This window comes from Myotis daubentonii, chromosome 5 (assembly GCF_963259705.1).
Source record: "Myotis daubentonii chromosome 5, mMyoDau2.1, whole genome shotgun sequence".
In the NCBI taxonomy this organism is placed as follows: Eukaryota; Metazoa; Chordata; class Mammalia; order Chiroptera; family Vespertilionidae; genus Myotis; species Myotis daubentonii.
In genome coordinates, this window is record NC_081844.1 from 31,689,719 (window position 1) to 31,705,272 (window position 15,554).

The following is a 15,554-nucleotide window of genomic DNA, read 5'->3' on the forward strand; positions in this document are numbered from 1 at the left end:
TCTGTCGTAAGGTGCTCTCACGTGGGAGCAGCTGGCCTTAACCCCTGCTCGCCCAGAGGCCAGGGACACCGGGTCGTGCCCTGCTTGGGCCATTCACCCCTGGGCCGCTTGCTGATAGCAGCCCTGGGGCCAGCACATACAGGCTGGTCCTGGGGGAAGGTTTAATGAATCAACTAAGAAATAAAAGAAGGAAACTCCTCCTGGCCCCCCTCCCTCTCCCCTCTGCTCTCTTGGCAGCGGGAACTGCCAAGCCTTTGCATTTGCCGTGGTGCCTTCCACCACGTGTGCCATCTCAGAAACTGTGGCAGGGCTGGCTCCTTCCTGCCCTGCAGACCTGAGAGCAAATTCTGCTTCTGTGTTACAAACTGACCAGCCAGATTCCTGTGCCAAGAAGCTTCAGGCATTTCCCAGCTGGGTAGCTTGGGGTCTCCTCAGGTACCTCATCTAAAAAATAGGGAAAAACTCTAGCATCTACTTTCTAGGGGAGTTTCGAAGGGTGAGTAAATGAATAAATGTCCATAAAGTGCTTAAAACAGGACAGGGCACACAGTAGGTCCACATCTTCTAGATACTACGCACAGGTGACTGATCCCAATGCATGAGATGTGGTTAAGTATGAAAAACACACCAGATGTGGGAGACGCGGTACTCCCAAAAGAATGTAAAATAGCCTGTTATTTTTAAAAAATATGGTTTTATTGATTTTAGAGAGGAAGGGAGACGGTTAGAGAGAGAGAAACATTGTTGAGCTGCCTCTGCACGCCTCCAACTGGCAATGGAGCCCGCAACTTGGTCATGTGCCCTGAACGGGAATCGAACCTGTGATTTCTTGATTCATGGGTCGACACTCTACCACTGAGCCACACTGGATGGGCTCGTTATATTTTTACATGGTACTTTAAAAAAATCTTTATTGTTGAAAGTATTACATATGTCCCCCTTTTCTCATTGACCCCCTTCTAGCTGGCCCCCACCCTCTGCCCCAGGCCTTCACCACACTATTGTCTGTGTCCATGGAGCATGCTTATATGCATACAAGTTCTTTGGTTGATTTTTTTTCCCCCGCGCACACCCCCCACCCCCACCTTCCCTCTGAGATTCAACAATCTGTTCTATGATTCTATGTCTCTGGATCTATTTCGCTTGTCAATTTATTTTATTCATTAGATTCCACATATGAATGATGTCATGTGATACTCGTCTTTCTCTGACTGGTTGATTTCACTTAGCATAATACTAGTCTTCAGGTCCCCCCCTCCGTGCTGTCTCAAAGGGTAAGAGATCCTTCTTTTTTACTGCTGCATAGTATTCCACAGTGTAAATGTACCACAGAGCTTGTTATTTTTAATATCCACTCTATGTTGCAATGATATTTTGCATATGTTGGGTTAAATGAGACATGTGGTTAAACTAATCTTACCACTTTCTATTTTGCTCTTTATATGGTGGTTAGTGGAAAATTTTAAATAACATCTAAGATTTCATTTTTTTGTTAATCCTCACCCAAGGATATATATTTTTTCAATATATCTTTATTGATTTCAGAGAGGGAGAGAGAGGGAGAGAGACAGATAGAAGCATGATGAGAGAGAGAATCATTGATCAGCCGCCCCCTACTGGGGATTGAGCCTGCAATCCCGCCATGTGCCCTTGGCCAGAATCGAACCTGGGACCCTTCAGTCCTCAGGCTGATGCTCTATCCACTGAGCTAAACTGTCTAGGGCAAGGATATTTTTCCCCCCATTGATTTTCAGAGAGAGTGGAAGGGAGGGGGCGAGACACAGAGAGAAACATCACTGTGAGAGAGACACATTGATTAGTTGCCTCCTGCACGCACCCCAACTGGGCCGGGCATCGAGCCTGTAACCAAGGTAGGTGCCCTTGACCTGAATCGAACCCATGATCCTTAAGTCCGAGGGCCAGCTCTCCAACCGCTGAGCCAAACCAGCTAGGGCTAACGGTTCAGATTTTACATTTAAATTGGCTTGTATTGCCTTGGCTCTGTTGGTTAGAGCGTCCGCCCAATATACCAAGGTTGGAGGTCCAATCCCTGATCCGGGCACATACAAGAATCAACCAATGACTGCATAAGCAGATGGAACAACAAATCGCTATCTCCCTCCCTCTAAAATCAATCAATCAATAAAATCTAAAAAATTGGCCATTACATTGGCTTGCGTTGTAGTTCTTGGGCCGCGCTGGAATAGGTGCTTAACGCATAATAGATACTGAGCCCGTCCTTTTCGATCACATTCTATTGCCACTGTGTCACATCTGTGCTATTTTCAAAGGGTTTATTAGGAGCTGAAACTATCTTCTGTCTTGTGCTTGTTTATCTCTCTCTTCTAGAATGTCACCTTATTGAGGTCAGGGATTTTGTCTTGCTCATTCCTGTATCCCCGTGGCCTAGAACAGTGCCTGGTACACAGGCGGTGCTCAATAAGTGTTTGTGGCATGAATGAATGCATGCATGCATGAACGAACGAATGAATGAATGGAATATGGGGAGGGGGAGGGGAGACACAAGGGTCCCTCCTAGCTGGTACCTAGCGTTGATGCTAATAGCATATATGACCACGAGGGGGCGGCAGAAACCAGGCAATTGGCCCCAGCCGGCAGCCTCCGTTTTCCATCTCGTAAAACCAGAAAAGTGGCTGGGTAGTTCAGTTGCTTGGAGCGTCCTCCCCTTTCGCCAAAGTCGGGGGTTTGATCTCTGGTGAGGGCATATGCAAGAAGCAACCAGTGAAAGCATAAATAGGTGGAACCACAAGTCGACGTCTCTCTCTTCCTCTCTCTAAAAATCAATAAATAATAAAAAATAATAAGGGTATCATAAGGGAGCAGGGACGTGGGGGGAGGATGAATCCGGAGGACCAGAAGCCGCTGCCCCACCCAGACCCTGGCCCGCCCTCCTCTCCATTCCCTGCCTCCTCTGCTGTCCCCTCCCACCCCCACCCCCGCCCCCGACTCCTGCACCAGCTTGGTTTTTTTCTCTTTACATATTCATTTTTTAAAAACTAAAGTTTATACACACGCGTACTTTAAAGAGTCGAATTCTATTTCAGGTTTGTTAAAATTAGCAGTGGCATTGTCACCCCACAATCTCTCCCTCCCCAGAGGGGCTGTCCTCTTAGTTTAAGTTAAATTAGCTGACATTCATTTCTGCATCTCTGAATAATGCCTGTTGTGCCACTTCTTGATTTTTCAGTTTTAGTATTGACTTCCCACCAGGAGAGGTTCAGAATCAAACCTGAAAAAAAAAAAATTTAATTTCATTTTCATGATCCTTATCACCAATCCAACCCCCAGCCCTTCCCCAGTTGTGTGAACCAGTGCTTCTCAAACTCTCTCAGGCATGCACATTGCCTCAGGGGGCTCATTGAAACCTAGAGGGTGGAGTCCCACCCCAGGAGTTTCTGATGCAGGAGGCCTGAGGTGGGTGGGGTACAAGATTCTGCATCTCCACCAAACTCCAGGGTGACGTCTCCCCAGCACCCCAGGCAGTGATGAGGGACCATGTCTCTGGAGTCAGGCAGGCCCGAGTGAAAACATCCCAGCTCCCATCCTTCACTAGCAGGACGTCTGGGTCCCCCACCTGCACCCAGCCACTCCCCACAGCAGAAATCATTAGTTATGAAGAAAACTACTGACAGCAGCATTTATTACTCCTCAAATCATGACCTCACAATTAACAACCGTCTAGTCATATCACAAATCAATTCACCATTAGACTTTAATAACAACAGGGATACAATTATTCTTCAGACATAAATACACTGATTGACAGCATGGTTCTTTGTGTAATTCTCATGTGCAAAATGGGAATGACAATAGATTTTATCGGCTTGATCAGTATTATACAATAATTATTGTTTTCTAGGTATAAGGTTCTGTGTTAGATATTGGGAATATACTAATAGTGAAAAACAGGTCCCTAACTTATGGAGATTTGGCATGTCAAAGGCTTTGGCACTGAGACTAGCATTTAGTAATATTATTATGTATATTTATCATTATATTATAAATAATGTTATATGTAACATTGTTATGGGTTCACTCAGCGAGATAGACCACCGACTCAGAATTTAAATTTAGGAGCCTTTATTAAGCTGGCCAGGTGACCACAGTTACAGCACCCTGCCGAAGCAGAGGCTGAACTGCAGCGATGACTACAGGAGTTACATTTTATTATTAAATTTTGTAGGCCCAGAGAAAAATGTGTCTTTCAAATTCTGGGCCCCCCAATATGGAGGAAACTCTCTTTATTTATACTTTCTCCAGTCCTTTGTCTCCCAAATTTGGAATGAGACTTCCGGGCCTTCTGAGAAAGAAGGCCTGCGTGCTGGGAAGGGGCCATGAGACAGTATCTCAAGGCCTGGCCTGATGTCAGTACCTTCCTATCTATGTGTTTTAGGAACAGACAGCACAGCATGACCCGTCTGGCCAAAGCGCCAGATATGCAGCCCAGCACAACATTTCTACATTATACATTAATACTACTTATATAATAATATGTTAATTTTATTTAGTAATATCATAATCCATATAATTTTACATCGTGCATAATGAAAATTAAACATTATCATATTATAATTAATATTTAGATTAAAATATTTAACACAATATTGTGTTATTTATAGTATAGTATGGTAATAAATAATTTATTAGTTGTAAGTATTCTTTATTCCATATATATTACTACCATTACAATGTGAAGTGACTGGAATGCGCTGCCCTTCCACACCCTGGGCGCGTGGGGGCGCTCGAGGCGCTCCGAGGTTTGGGACGCACTCAGGCCCCGCCCCCGAGTTCCGATTGGCGGTGCGCGCCGTGCGTGGTGGCGTAGCGCCCGGCCGCGTCCCCGGCGCTCCTCCTGCTCCCAGGGCTCGGCTCCCTCCCTCGATCCCCGGGTCGGCGGCGGTTGTTGTTCCGCGGCGGCGGCCGCACCTCGAGTCCTAACCTCCGGCCGCCCGCTCGCTAGCGGGTCCGCGCGCGCGCGCGGCCATGGAGCTGGAAGTGCCGGAGGAGGCGGAGAGTGCCGAGGGGGGGACCGTGACCTCGGAGGCGACCTGGTCCGCGGAGAGCGGCGCGGTGGCAGGTAACGGTTCCGGACCTCGCGTCCCGATATGCACCCGAGTGGACCCGCCTGCCGCCCCCGCCGGGGCCCAGTGGACCCGTCCGAGTGCCGGAGGGGCGCCGAGACCCGCGGCAGGGAGACCGGAACGTTCCACTCCGGGGTGCGGGGGGGCATGGAACGCCCCCCGACTGGGCCGGGGGACTTGCCCTGGGCCCGAGGGAGGTGGGACCCCCGCCTGGGGGCTCGGAGTGGCGTCGCCTATTCCCGGGATCCCTGGGGGGGGGGGGACGCGGACTGGGGGCGGCATTGGGTGCGGGGCCCCATTCTGAGAGGCCATGGGTGGAGCATCCTGCTTGGAAGCGTGCGGGAGACCGGTCCTCGCACCCCCACCTCCCCACCCCCCGCCTTAGGGCGCGCGGCGGGTGAGTGTTCCGCCTCCTGCCGAGGGCACTCGGGGACGGCCGCCTTCCTGTCTTGTTGGGAGGGGGCTGCTCTGCGTGTGTGGAGTGATGAAGCACCCCCCTTTCCGGGGAGGGGGCCCTGTCTCCAAGGTGGGGCAGGACATGGGGTGACACTGTGCCAGATGTGCCCCCCTGCCTGGACCCACCTTCGCCGGTGCCAGCTTCCTGACCTCGCCCCTTCCCCTCGCAGGCCGTCAGCCGATGGGCAGATCTTACTGGTCGGAAAGGCCTGGGGCAGCTGGGGTGGAGGAGGGAGGTCTCTGTGGCCTTCTGGGTCTGCCTCCCCACCATCTCTTCTCTTTTTGTGAAAGTGGTCATTTCTTCCCTTGCTGGGCCCCAGTTTACCTCCCTCTCACAGGAGGGGGCTCAGGGCATGACATCTCCAGGCATTTTCAGAGCTGGGGCTCTCGAAGTAGACGCGGAAGGGTAGGCCCCTCTAAGCCTTTTCCCTGGCCATTGGAGGACCACTGCCTCCTGGCTGCCCCTCTCCTTGGCCTGCCTTTCTTACCCTCCCGCAGAGCACGTGTAGGGAGCCAGGTGGCCCGCCAGCTACAGGCCCCCTTTACCTGGGGCGGAGTGCAGAGCCGAGCCACTGCGGTTCCTTCTCAGTTGAGGTCATAAGCTCCCAAATAGGAAGTTTCCTGATCCAAAGAACGCTTCGCTCCTCCCTTGTAGCCTTTATGGGTGGAGCCCTCTAGACACCCCCATGGGCCTCCATCCTCCTCCTCCCCTGGGCCTCCAAAAGCTTTCTTGGCAGGCAGGGAGATGCTGTGCTGCCCGGGAGCTGGGAGAAGTGTCTGCAGAGAGAGCCAGAGTGAGCATCCTGGGCTCTGGAAGACTCCCACTGCTTCCTTTGCCACTGCCATCTGGAACTGCCTGGTGGATGACCTGTTTCCTTCCGACCATCCGGGCGCCCCGCCTTCGTTCAGCCGGTGTCCTTGCCTGGCTAGCACCACACGTGGTGGAGGGCCCCAGCGAGGTCCTTTCTCAGCCCCCTGACCTCTGCTGTCAGCCCCCTGGCCTGGCTGGTCAGAGACAAAATAGCCCCAGACCACTGGAAAGCTACGGAGCAGGCATTTGTCTTATCAGGGGTTAGGTCAGCTGATTAGGGACAGATCAAATCCCAGCTATGGGCTGTGGCTGGGTCTGAGCTTGGGGCCAGAAAGATATGGGCTGGCCCTCCCTGCCTGTCACCGAAATCCACAGATATCTGCCTCTCCCAGCTAATCTTGATTTTACTCTCTTTAAAGGGCTGCCTCTCCCCTCCAAACCCACTTTTCCTGACCTAAGTTCTGTGAAGTTTGGGTAAGAGCTGTCCTTCCTTTTCCTATTGCTGTACAATTATATAAACACATAGACAGGTCTGCACATTCTTCACCAGGATGGTTCATGCTACACCGGGGTCTCTTTCCTTGGCACTGTTGGCTTTTGGGCCAGAAAATTTATTGTTTTGGGGCGGCTGTCCTGGGCACTGGAGGGTGTTGAGCAGCATCCCTGGCCCCCACACACCTGATGCCAGAAGCTCATCCCCCCAGTTGTGACAATTACAGATGTCCCAGACATGGCCCAGTGTCCCTTGGAGATAGTCACCCTGGTGAGAGCCGCTGTACTATACCTATTACTCTGTAAGTTGCTTGCTTTTTGTCTGTAATAGTTTGGATTCCCCCCCCCCCATGTTGATATCAATTATTTTTTTCAGAGAGGAAGGATAATGTGCCGTGGTTAAGAGGGTGGGAATCCCTGAGTTAGCTGCCTGGGCTCCACTGAAGAGCAAATACTTTGATCTCTCTGAGCCCTCAATGTCCCCCTCTATAAAATGGGATGAGGGTGCTTGATGAATGTTAGCAACAGCTGCTGCAGGCACCAGCCACTGCTGATTCACCAGCCTCCTGCTGAGGGACATTCAGATTATTTCTGGAGTTGCCTTTTGCTGTTACACGCAGTAAATGTCTTGCCTTTGAACGCGGGTGCTTCAGTTCCTAGAAGGTGGAGTCCCACCTTGGAATGGCTGGGCAGGGGCTAGCAATTGAAAACAACTATCAGATACGTGATGGCTTTCCAGGAAGGTGTGGCAGGGGCCAAGAGAGACTGTCTCCCCACAGTGTTGCCAGCTTCGGATGTTATCAGCCTCTGTCATTTTGGCCAATCTGATGGGAGGTGAAACGTATCTTGGTATTTAGAATCTGGTTACTTTAAACGCCTGGGCTCCCAAGTCCTGGTCCAGAGAAGGCCTGATGGGGCTCTCCACTGGCTTTTAGGAGTTGTGTGGGGCACCTGGTTCCTGGGGCTTGGACACATTCACAGCCCACTGTGGGGCCTATGCGCAGCCTGTGGGCTTTGGGGCTGAGCTGTGGTCTGCTGTTTCGGAGCCATTTCCCTCCTGTCCTTCCCGTTCCCATGATATCTCAGAACAGTCGACTTCTTCCCAGACCTCCCAACTCCTCCCACATCTAATCTGTTAGCAAATTATGTCAGCTCAGCCTTCAAAATGGACCCAGCATCTACCCACTTCCCCTCCTCTGCCTCCACCTGGTCCAGCCCCATCCATCGCTGGCCTAGTCCTCCGTCCCTTCGTATGCTCCCTATAACCCACTCCAGAAGGCTCCCATTAAAAACGGAGTCAGGCCCCATTCCTTGTCTGCCCACAACCCTCCAGGACTCGTAAGCTTCCTCCAGGTAAAAGTCCTGCCCATGGTTCACAGGGTTCTGTACAGCATGCCCCTGGCCTATCCCCTCCCCGGCCTCATCTCCCTCTTTCACCTTTGCTCGCTCTGCTGCAGCCACATAGGGCTCGCTGTTTCTCTAAAGCACCAGGCATAGTCCTGCCCCAGGGCCTTTTCAAAGGCTATGCCCTTTGCCTAGAAAACTCATCCTCCTTATCTGTCATTTGCTTCCTTGGCTCTTTCAAGTTTTTGCTGAAATACCTCCTCCTCAATGAGGCTTCCCTTGATATTTGAGGGAGGCCTGAGAGAGGGTAGGAAGACAGCACAGTTCAAGCAAAGGCCTGGTGTGCTCCAAGAACAGTGGGGGGTCAGTGTGCCTGGGGTGGGGCGGGTGTCATCTTTGGAGGCCTCCTCTGAAGTTGTGACCTTATGGTAACCAGGGATTGCAACATCCCTCGTTGAGTGAGCTGTGTTCTTAGGAGACAGAAAGCTCTCAGTGTGAATTCCGCCCTGGCCACTTTCTAGGAATGCAACAGAAGTGACTTGGAGTGGCAGCCTCGATCTGCTCCGTGGAGAGGCCTTGGGAGTTGGACCACCTTTACCAGTTGGGGACACTCCGCCTCAGTGTCTCTGTCTGTGAAATGGGCGTGATGACTACCTTTCTCATGGGTCTCGGCCAAGTGAATTGGCGTACAAAGATCTTAGAAGGGTGCCTGGCATGTAGTCGGCTCCATGTGAGCACTGCGATTTTCCCTCCTGGGGACACCACGTGAGTCAAAGGGAACTAACTGCTTCCTGCAGAGCCTGGCACAAGCTGGAGTTGGCGGTGGGACTCAGAGCATGTGAGGACGTGCAGTTGCCTCTCGGTCCTTGAACAATGCTTATTGAATATCAAGCACCTACTGTGGGCCATGTGGGGTTCTAGGCGCCTCGGTCAGTCATATCAGTGACCAGGGGGATTCCTTCGTTGCCCTCTGGTCTCTCAGATAAGACCAGGGACCACACTCGGTGGCCCCCGGACAAGTCCGCAGCTGGTTTTATTGGAACACAGACACGCCCATTCGCTCACATGTTGTCTATGCAGCTTTCACGCTACAATAGCAAAACTGAGTTTCAAGACAGAGACCGTATAGCCTGCAGTGTGGAAAATATTCACTGTCTGGTCCTTTACGGAAAATGTTTGCTGACTCCTGAGTAAAACCATGCTGGAGAGTGGTGAGTGTGCAGAGGGAAGTGAAACATGTTGTGGCAGTCTGAGTGACAAGAGCCTGCTGTAGGCGTCAGGAGAGGAGGTGACTTGAGTGAGAAACAGCAGCTGAGGGTGGAGCTTTCAGGCAGAGGGAACATGCAAAGGGGCCCTGTGGCCAAAATGAGTGTGATTCCTTTGAGCAAGGATGCTAAGTCAGTGTGTGGGGCAGGAACTGGGATAGGCAGGGTCGCCACTTGGGGCCGGAGACCGTGGCCCTGCCTCTGTGCCTCGGTTTTGTTCTGAATTCAGTTGGTGGTGCTGGGAGGTTGAAGCAGGGAAGTGTGCACTGAGTCAGTTTTGCAGAGCACGCTCTGGCTACTTGGTGGGGACGGTGCTGAGGGGTTGTGGGGCGCCTGGATGGGGGTAGAGGGAGGTGAGGGAGATGAGGAACCCAGGAGGGTTTTGTGTGCCCTGGAGTTGGTGGTGGGGTGGGGAGGGCCCAGGAAGGAGCAGGTCTTAGGAGGGCTGAGCTTGCACTGATGTGGGAGGAGTAGGGAAGAGGGGGTGCTGTTCAGGGGCCCCCAAGGCATGTGGAGCCTTACTGACCTGGCAGGGTGGCCTGGGCCTTGACCTTGGACAGCATGCCTCTGAGCAAGTGAGGTCCCTGCTTTTCACCTTGGTTTTTCCTCTAAAGATGAGGGCAGTGGGGCCCCAAGGATTCAGGGGGACAGAAATAGGTGAGGCCTGCAGCCCCCGGCAGCATTCTTTAACTGACATCTGCTTGACCTGGCTGTTTACAGATGGGAAGGCCCAGGTTCTAAGGGGTGTCTTGGGCTGCCAGGCTTTCTGTACCCAAATCCTGCCACCTTGACCAAGTCGCATGTCACCACATGTGAGAACAGGCCGAGACCCCACTGGGGATTTTCCTGCTGCTGCCAGCTGGACTCACAGCCTGAGCCACGGGAATGCTTCTGTAGAAGATTACTGACTAAGGGGATTAGCCATGGGGCCCTGCCCAGCCCTCCCCCTCCTGCCCCATCAGGCTGCACTGGAGGGAGTGGGGTCCACCCAAGAGGCCCCAAATGCCTGAACCAGTAGAAAGGAAAAGTTTTGGGGACCTGGCCTCTGTCTTTGATTGAAGAAATGAACCCTAACTGCCTGGCTGATATGGCTCAGTGATTGAGCATCAACCTATGAACCAGGTTATGGTTCAATTCCTGGTCAGGGCACATCTTGGGTTGTGGGCTTGATCCCCAGTAGGGGGTGTGCAGGAGGCTGCCAATGGATTATTCTCTCTCATCATTGATGCGTTTATTTCTCCTTCTGCATCTCTGAAATCAATAAAAATATATTAATAAAAAAAGAAAGGAACCTCAACATTTTGCCACAATTGTCTCCTTTCTATCACCCACGCATCATGCATATGTGTTGTGGCCTTTATCCTGGATGGAGGCATGGGGTTGCTGTTGAAGGTTTTAGGGAAGTTTGGGTTTGCTCATGCTCTGTGGTTTGTGTTTCTCTTGCACATGTCTCCTTATGTGTCTTAGCTGAAGGTGCATCAGGCGCTATTGGCAGGAGAATGGTACATTGTGTGGGGCCAAGGGGGCGGCAAGGATGGAGAAAAGAGACATGGAAGGAGAGCCAAGACGTGGGGTCCCAGCAGTCACGGAGGAAGTGATTCAGCTGTTCTATGCCTCAGTTTCCTTATTTGCAAATCGGGATCACAGACATGCTTTTCTCTGTGGTTCACAGGAAGATTCGATGCATCAGTGCTCAGGAAATGCTCAGAACAGGGCTCAGCGTGTGGCAGATGCTCAGTAAGTGGGAGCAGAGGCACACAACTTGGGCTAGGTGGCCTGGACCAGCACTCTGTGCCCCCTTCCAGTAGGGCAGCTGGGAGGCCATGCAGGGCCGCTCAGTCAGCATAGGGTCTGGGCGGGCTACCTCTAGGGCCCCTTGGCCTCCCAGCTTCGTGCAAGCCCATTCAGCCCTGGTCCTGACTGTGTGACCTGGCCTCTGTCAGTCAGAATGGCTTAGGACCCACTGTGTGACAAACAGCCCTGCAACTCAGTGACCTGTCCCAGAGGCTCATTTCTTGCTTATGCCAAGTGTCCCTGGTGGGTCATCAGGGAAGTGAGCTCATTGTGATCACTCAGAGACCTTAGTGATGGGGCTGCTGTCACCCTGAATGTGCCCATTCACTTGGCAGAGGTGCACGTGGAAATCCTAGTCCACAGCCGTGGTGTCAGTATCATTAGCAGGGCCTCCTGTCACCCTTAGAAGACCCACAGCTTGGATGATACATTCTGATGGTACCTGACAGATGATGACATTTGGTGGTGACCGGTCTCATGCTCTAATAATACTGCAAAGCATCACCTGCAGGGTCATCTCTGTCGGCTGAATTCCTGAAGGCAGAATTGATGGGATAAAGGCTCCCTCCGTGCTAGTGTAATTTTGAAAGGTGCTACCTATATTGAAATGTACCTAGGATGTGTGTGGGTATTTTTTTTTCATTTAATTTTTTAAATTGATTTTTAGAGAGAGGAAGGGAGAGGGAGAGAGAGAGAGAGAAACAGAAAATTTGATGTGAGAGCAAAACATTGATCAGCTGCCTCCTGCACACCTCCTCCCGGGGATCTAGCCCACCACTTGGGCATGTGCCCTGACTGGGAATAGGACTGGCAACCTTCTGGTGCACAGGATGCTGCCCAGTCATCTGAGCCATACCGGCCAGGGCCTGGGATTTGTGTTTTTTAAAATATATTTTTATTGATTTCAGAGAGGAAGGGAGAGGGAGAGATAGAAGCATCTATGATGAGAGAGAATCATCAATCGGCTGCCCCCTGCACACCCCACACTGGGAATCGACTCCACAACCCAGGCATGTGCCCTGACCAGGAGTCGAACTATGACCTCCTGGTTCAGAGGTTGACGCTCAACCACTGAGCCATGCCGGTCGGGCTGGGATGTGTTTTTATCAGGTGTGGTGAGGTCCACAGATTAGGAGATGGCTGCCATTGAGAAAGAATTCGTTACTCGCCGAAACCGGTTTGGCTCAGTGGATAGAGCGTCGGCCTGCAGACTGAAAGGTCCCAGGTTCGATTCCGGTCAAGGGCATGTACCTGGGTTGTGGGCACATCCCCGGTGGGGGATGTGCAGGAGGCGGCTGATCGATGTTTCTCTCTCATCGATGTTTCTGACTCTCTATCTCTCTCCCTTCCTCTCTGTAAAAAAATCAATAAAAATATGTTTAAAAAAAAAAAAGAATTCGTTACTCATGGTTCCCAAGATGAGAGGGGCACACAGGGCACATGGGGAAGCACCAGGAGGCAGAGTGATAAGAGGAAAGCATCGGCCTTTATTGGGGTTTTGTTAGGATGCATTGGACAAGGCAGAGTAGGTACACTGAATGCTTATGATTGGCTAGTTTGAATAATTTCAGTGGACTCTGCATGATAGGGCCAGCTGGCACTTGACCCTACGGTGATTGGGGCAGGGGCATGTGAGCTGTGTGAGAGAGTTAGGTGAAGTTAGGGGTGTGTGGATTGCTTGGTTTATACATCCAAGGTGCATTCACAGGGAGTTGTTTGTGATCTCTGAGTTGGCCAATGCCAGGAGAGGCAGTCCCCCAGGTTTGTGAGCCCCTGAGATGTCAGAACATCATAAAATACAGACAGTAAAAAAAAAGTGATCAACCCAGAACCAGATGGGCTGTTCTGAGTTCCCTTTGTCAGTGGGTGAGAGCGCCTGTGTCTGGTCCATTTCTCTGATCTTTGCCAATCTTATGGGTGCAAAGTGACATCTCAGCATAGTTGCGACTTGGATTTATCTTGTGAATAGGAGTGAAAGCTCTTCATGTTTTTTCTCTTCTGTGTCATCTTTGTTTTATTAAAAATATATTCCAGCCCTAGCCGGTTTGGCTCAGTGGATAGAGTGTCAGCAGGTTCAATTCCAGTCAAGGACTCATACCTCAGTTGCAGGCTCCATCCCAGACCCCAGTCAGGGAATGTGCAGGAGGAAACCAATCTATGTGTCTCTCTCACATCAATGTTTTTCTCTCTCTGTCTCTTCCCCTCCCTTCCACTCTCTCTCTAAAAAAAAAAAAAAAAAAGGAAAAATATCTTTGGTGGGGATTAATAAATACATAAATACACACACACACACACACACACACACACACACACACACACACACGAGGGGCCTGGTGCACGAATCTGTGCACAGGTGGGGTCCCTCGGCCTGGCTGTCTTGCCCAGCTCAGCCGGGCCGGGAGAAGGGACTGTGGGAGGTTGGCCAGCCACAGGAGGTTGGCTGTGAGAGCACACTGACCACCAGGGGGCAGCTCCTGTGTTAAGCATCTGTCCCCTGGTGGTCAGTGCACGTCATAACTACCGGTCCACCGGTTGTTCGTTCAACTGGTTGGAAAGGTCACTTAGGCTTTTATATATATAGTTTTTTTTTTCCAGCCAAGGGAGCAAAGACAAGCCTGCAATATAGTGCCTTGCCCGCCCAGGTCACATGGACGGTGACAGGACTGGTGGGAGGATCTGCCCTCTCATCCCTATAGCATTCTGTATTTTTGTTAGAGCTGGAAAATGGAATGTCACCCACTAGGGAGTCAGGGCCATCGCAGAGGCTGTACCTTTGTTGCCTTTGCTTAAGTGAGCTCTGTGGGTTCAGTTCCCATCTGTCTTGGTTCCACATTTACTGACCCCTCTTTATCGCGCAGCCCTGTTCCTACATTTAATCACACACATTTGAGAACATTCATTTTCTGGGATCTGTATAATTGTGTCTTTCTCACATTCAGTTGAGTTACCAGTCTTTTATTGATTTGTAGGCACTCCTGATGTACTCTGAAAGTTTTTTTTTTTAATTTATGATACAAGTGCGAGTAGCTTTTCTCCGTCTTCTCTTGTGCTGCTTATTAATGCCGGGCAGGTAGTGTTGTTTTCTGTGGTCAAATTGACCAGTTTCTCCTTTTATGGTTTCCCAGTTCGGTTTCATAGATGGAAAAGTCTTCCCTGTTCAGCGGTTATAATTAAATTCTTCTAGTACTTTTGTAATTGCACTTTTTAAACATTTAAATTCTAACTATATTTAGAATTTATCCTGACATAAGACATAATAAGGGTTTAGTTGATTCAGGCTTTTCCAGGTGTCTCAGAGTTACCTGATCCCCACTTTCTGGATAATCTTTTCTCACCAATTTGAGATGCCGCCTTGATTATATACCAAACTCCTGTATGTGGCTGGTCTATTTCTGGATTTCCTATTCTGTCCCGTATTGTCTGCCTGTGTCTCCTGCAGCAGGCGTGTCTTAAATGACAAGTAATAACATGCTTACCGTGAAAAAGCAACGGCCAAACCTGTACGCAGTAGAATGTGAATGTTTCTGTCTCTCCCTCTCCTTTCTACAAAAGCAATGACCGTCATTCTAGTATTTTATTTCTGTGCCTGTACCTACCTGTCTTTACATATATTATTCTTTTTTAGTATTTTATTTTGAAAACTTTCAAACCTGAAGAAAAAGTTGCAAGAATACGGAGGTGAACACCTGTCATACTTTCACTGAGGTTCCCCAGCTGTTAATGTCTTGCCTCATTGCATTATCTGTGTGTATGTATCTGCCGGGCCATTGGGAAGTCAGACGTGATGCCCTATGATTGCAGACATGATGCCCCTATGTCCCTAAATACATAAGTACAGTTGACTCTCGTTGTTCACAGTAATTCTGTTCTGTAGTGTTGCCATGAGTCCTAAGTTCTGAACACTGGACCACGGCTCCTGGGGAAGGAAATGTGGGTTTCAGGTTCCTGCAAGCCTCTGGTTACATTTCTCAGCTAATCAATAAGTAACCTTGTGTTGTCTGTGTCTCTCTTTAAAGACACTTATTTAATATACATTGTTTCTTCATTAACACGGTGCTCCCAGCTCTGTGGCTGCACCTGAACCAAGTCCTAACACATGCATCGGCTCCTAAGGCACAGCTCAGCTTCTTGTGCTTAGGAACCCTAGGCAGTACTTCAGCTCTGCACTTGGGAGACATTGTAAACAGCGAATCACCAACAAAAAGCACAAACATGTAAAAGAAGTGGCACTTGCTAGACCATGAAAAGGACGTGTATAGTATAAGAGCTGAGGCAAAAAGGCAGAGAGCG

At 50.4% G+C, this 15,554-nt stretch overlaps 1 protein-coding gene across 6 annotated transcripts in view; it reads left to right on the top strand.

Annotated features, from left to right (window-relative positions):
• The first annotated feature begins 4,865 nt into the window (after positions 1-4,865).
• Positions 4,866-15,554, top strand: part of PIP5K1C (phosphatidylinositol-4-phosphate 5-kinase type 1 gamma) — a 54,939-nt gene continuing 44,250 nt past the window's right edge. For 4 of the 6 annotated variants that reach the window (XR_009452994.1, XM_059697166.1, XM_059697169.1 and 1 more), the window contains exon 1: positions 4,866-5,098. Coding sequence is in view for 4 of the 6 variants with exons in the window: in XM_059697166.1 (XP_059553149.1) it covers positions 5,005-5,098 (94 nt within the window). In the remaining 2 variants the exon portion in view is untranslated. The remainder of the gene's footprint in view (positions 5,099-15,554) is intronic. The other 2 variants (XR_009452995.1, XM_059697170.1) reach the window with 1 other exon arrangement.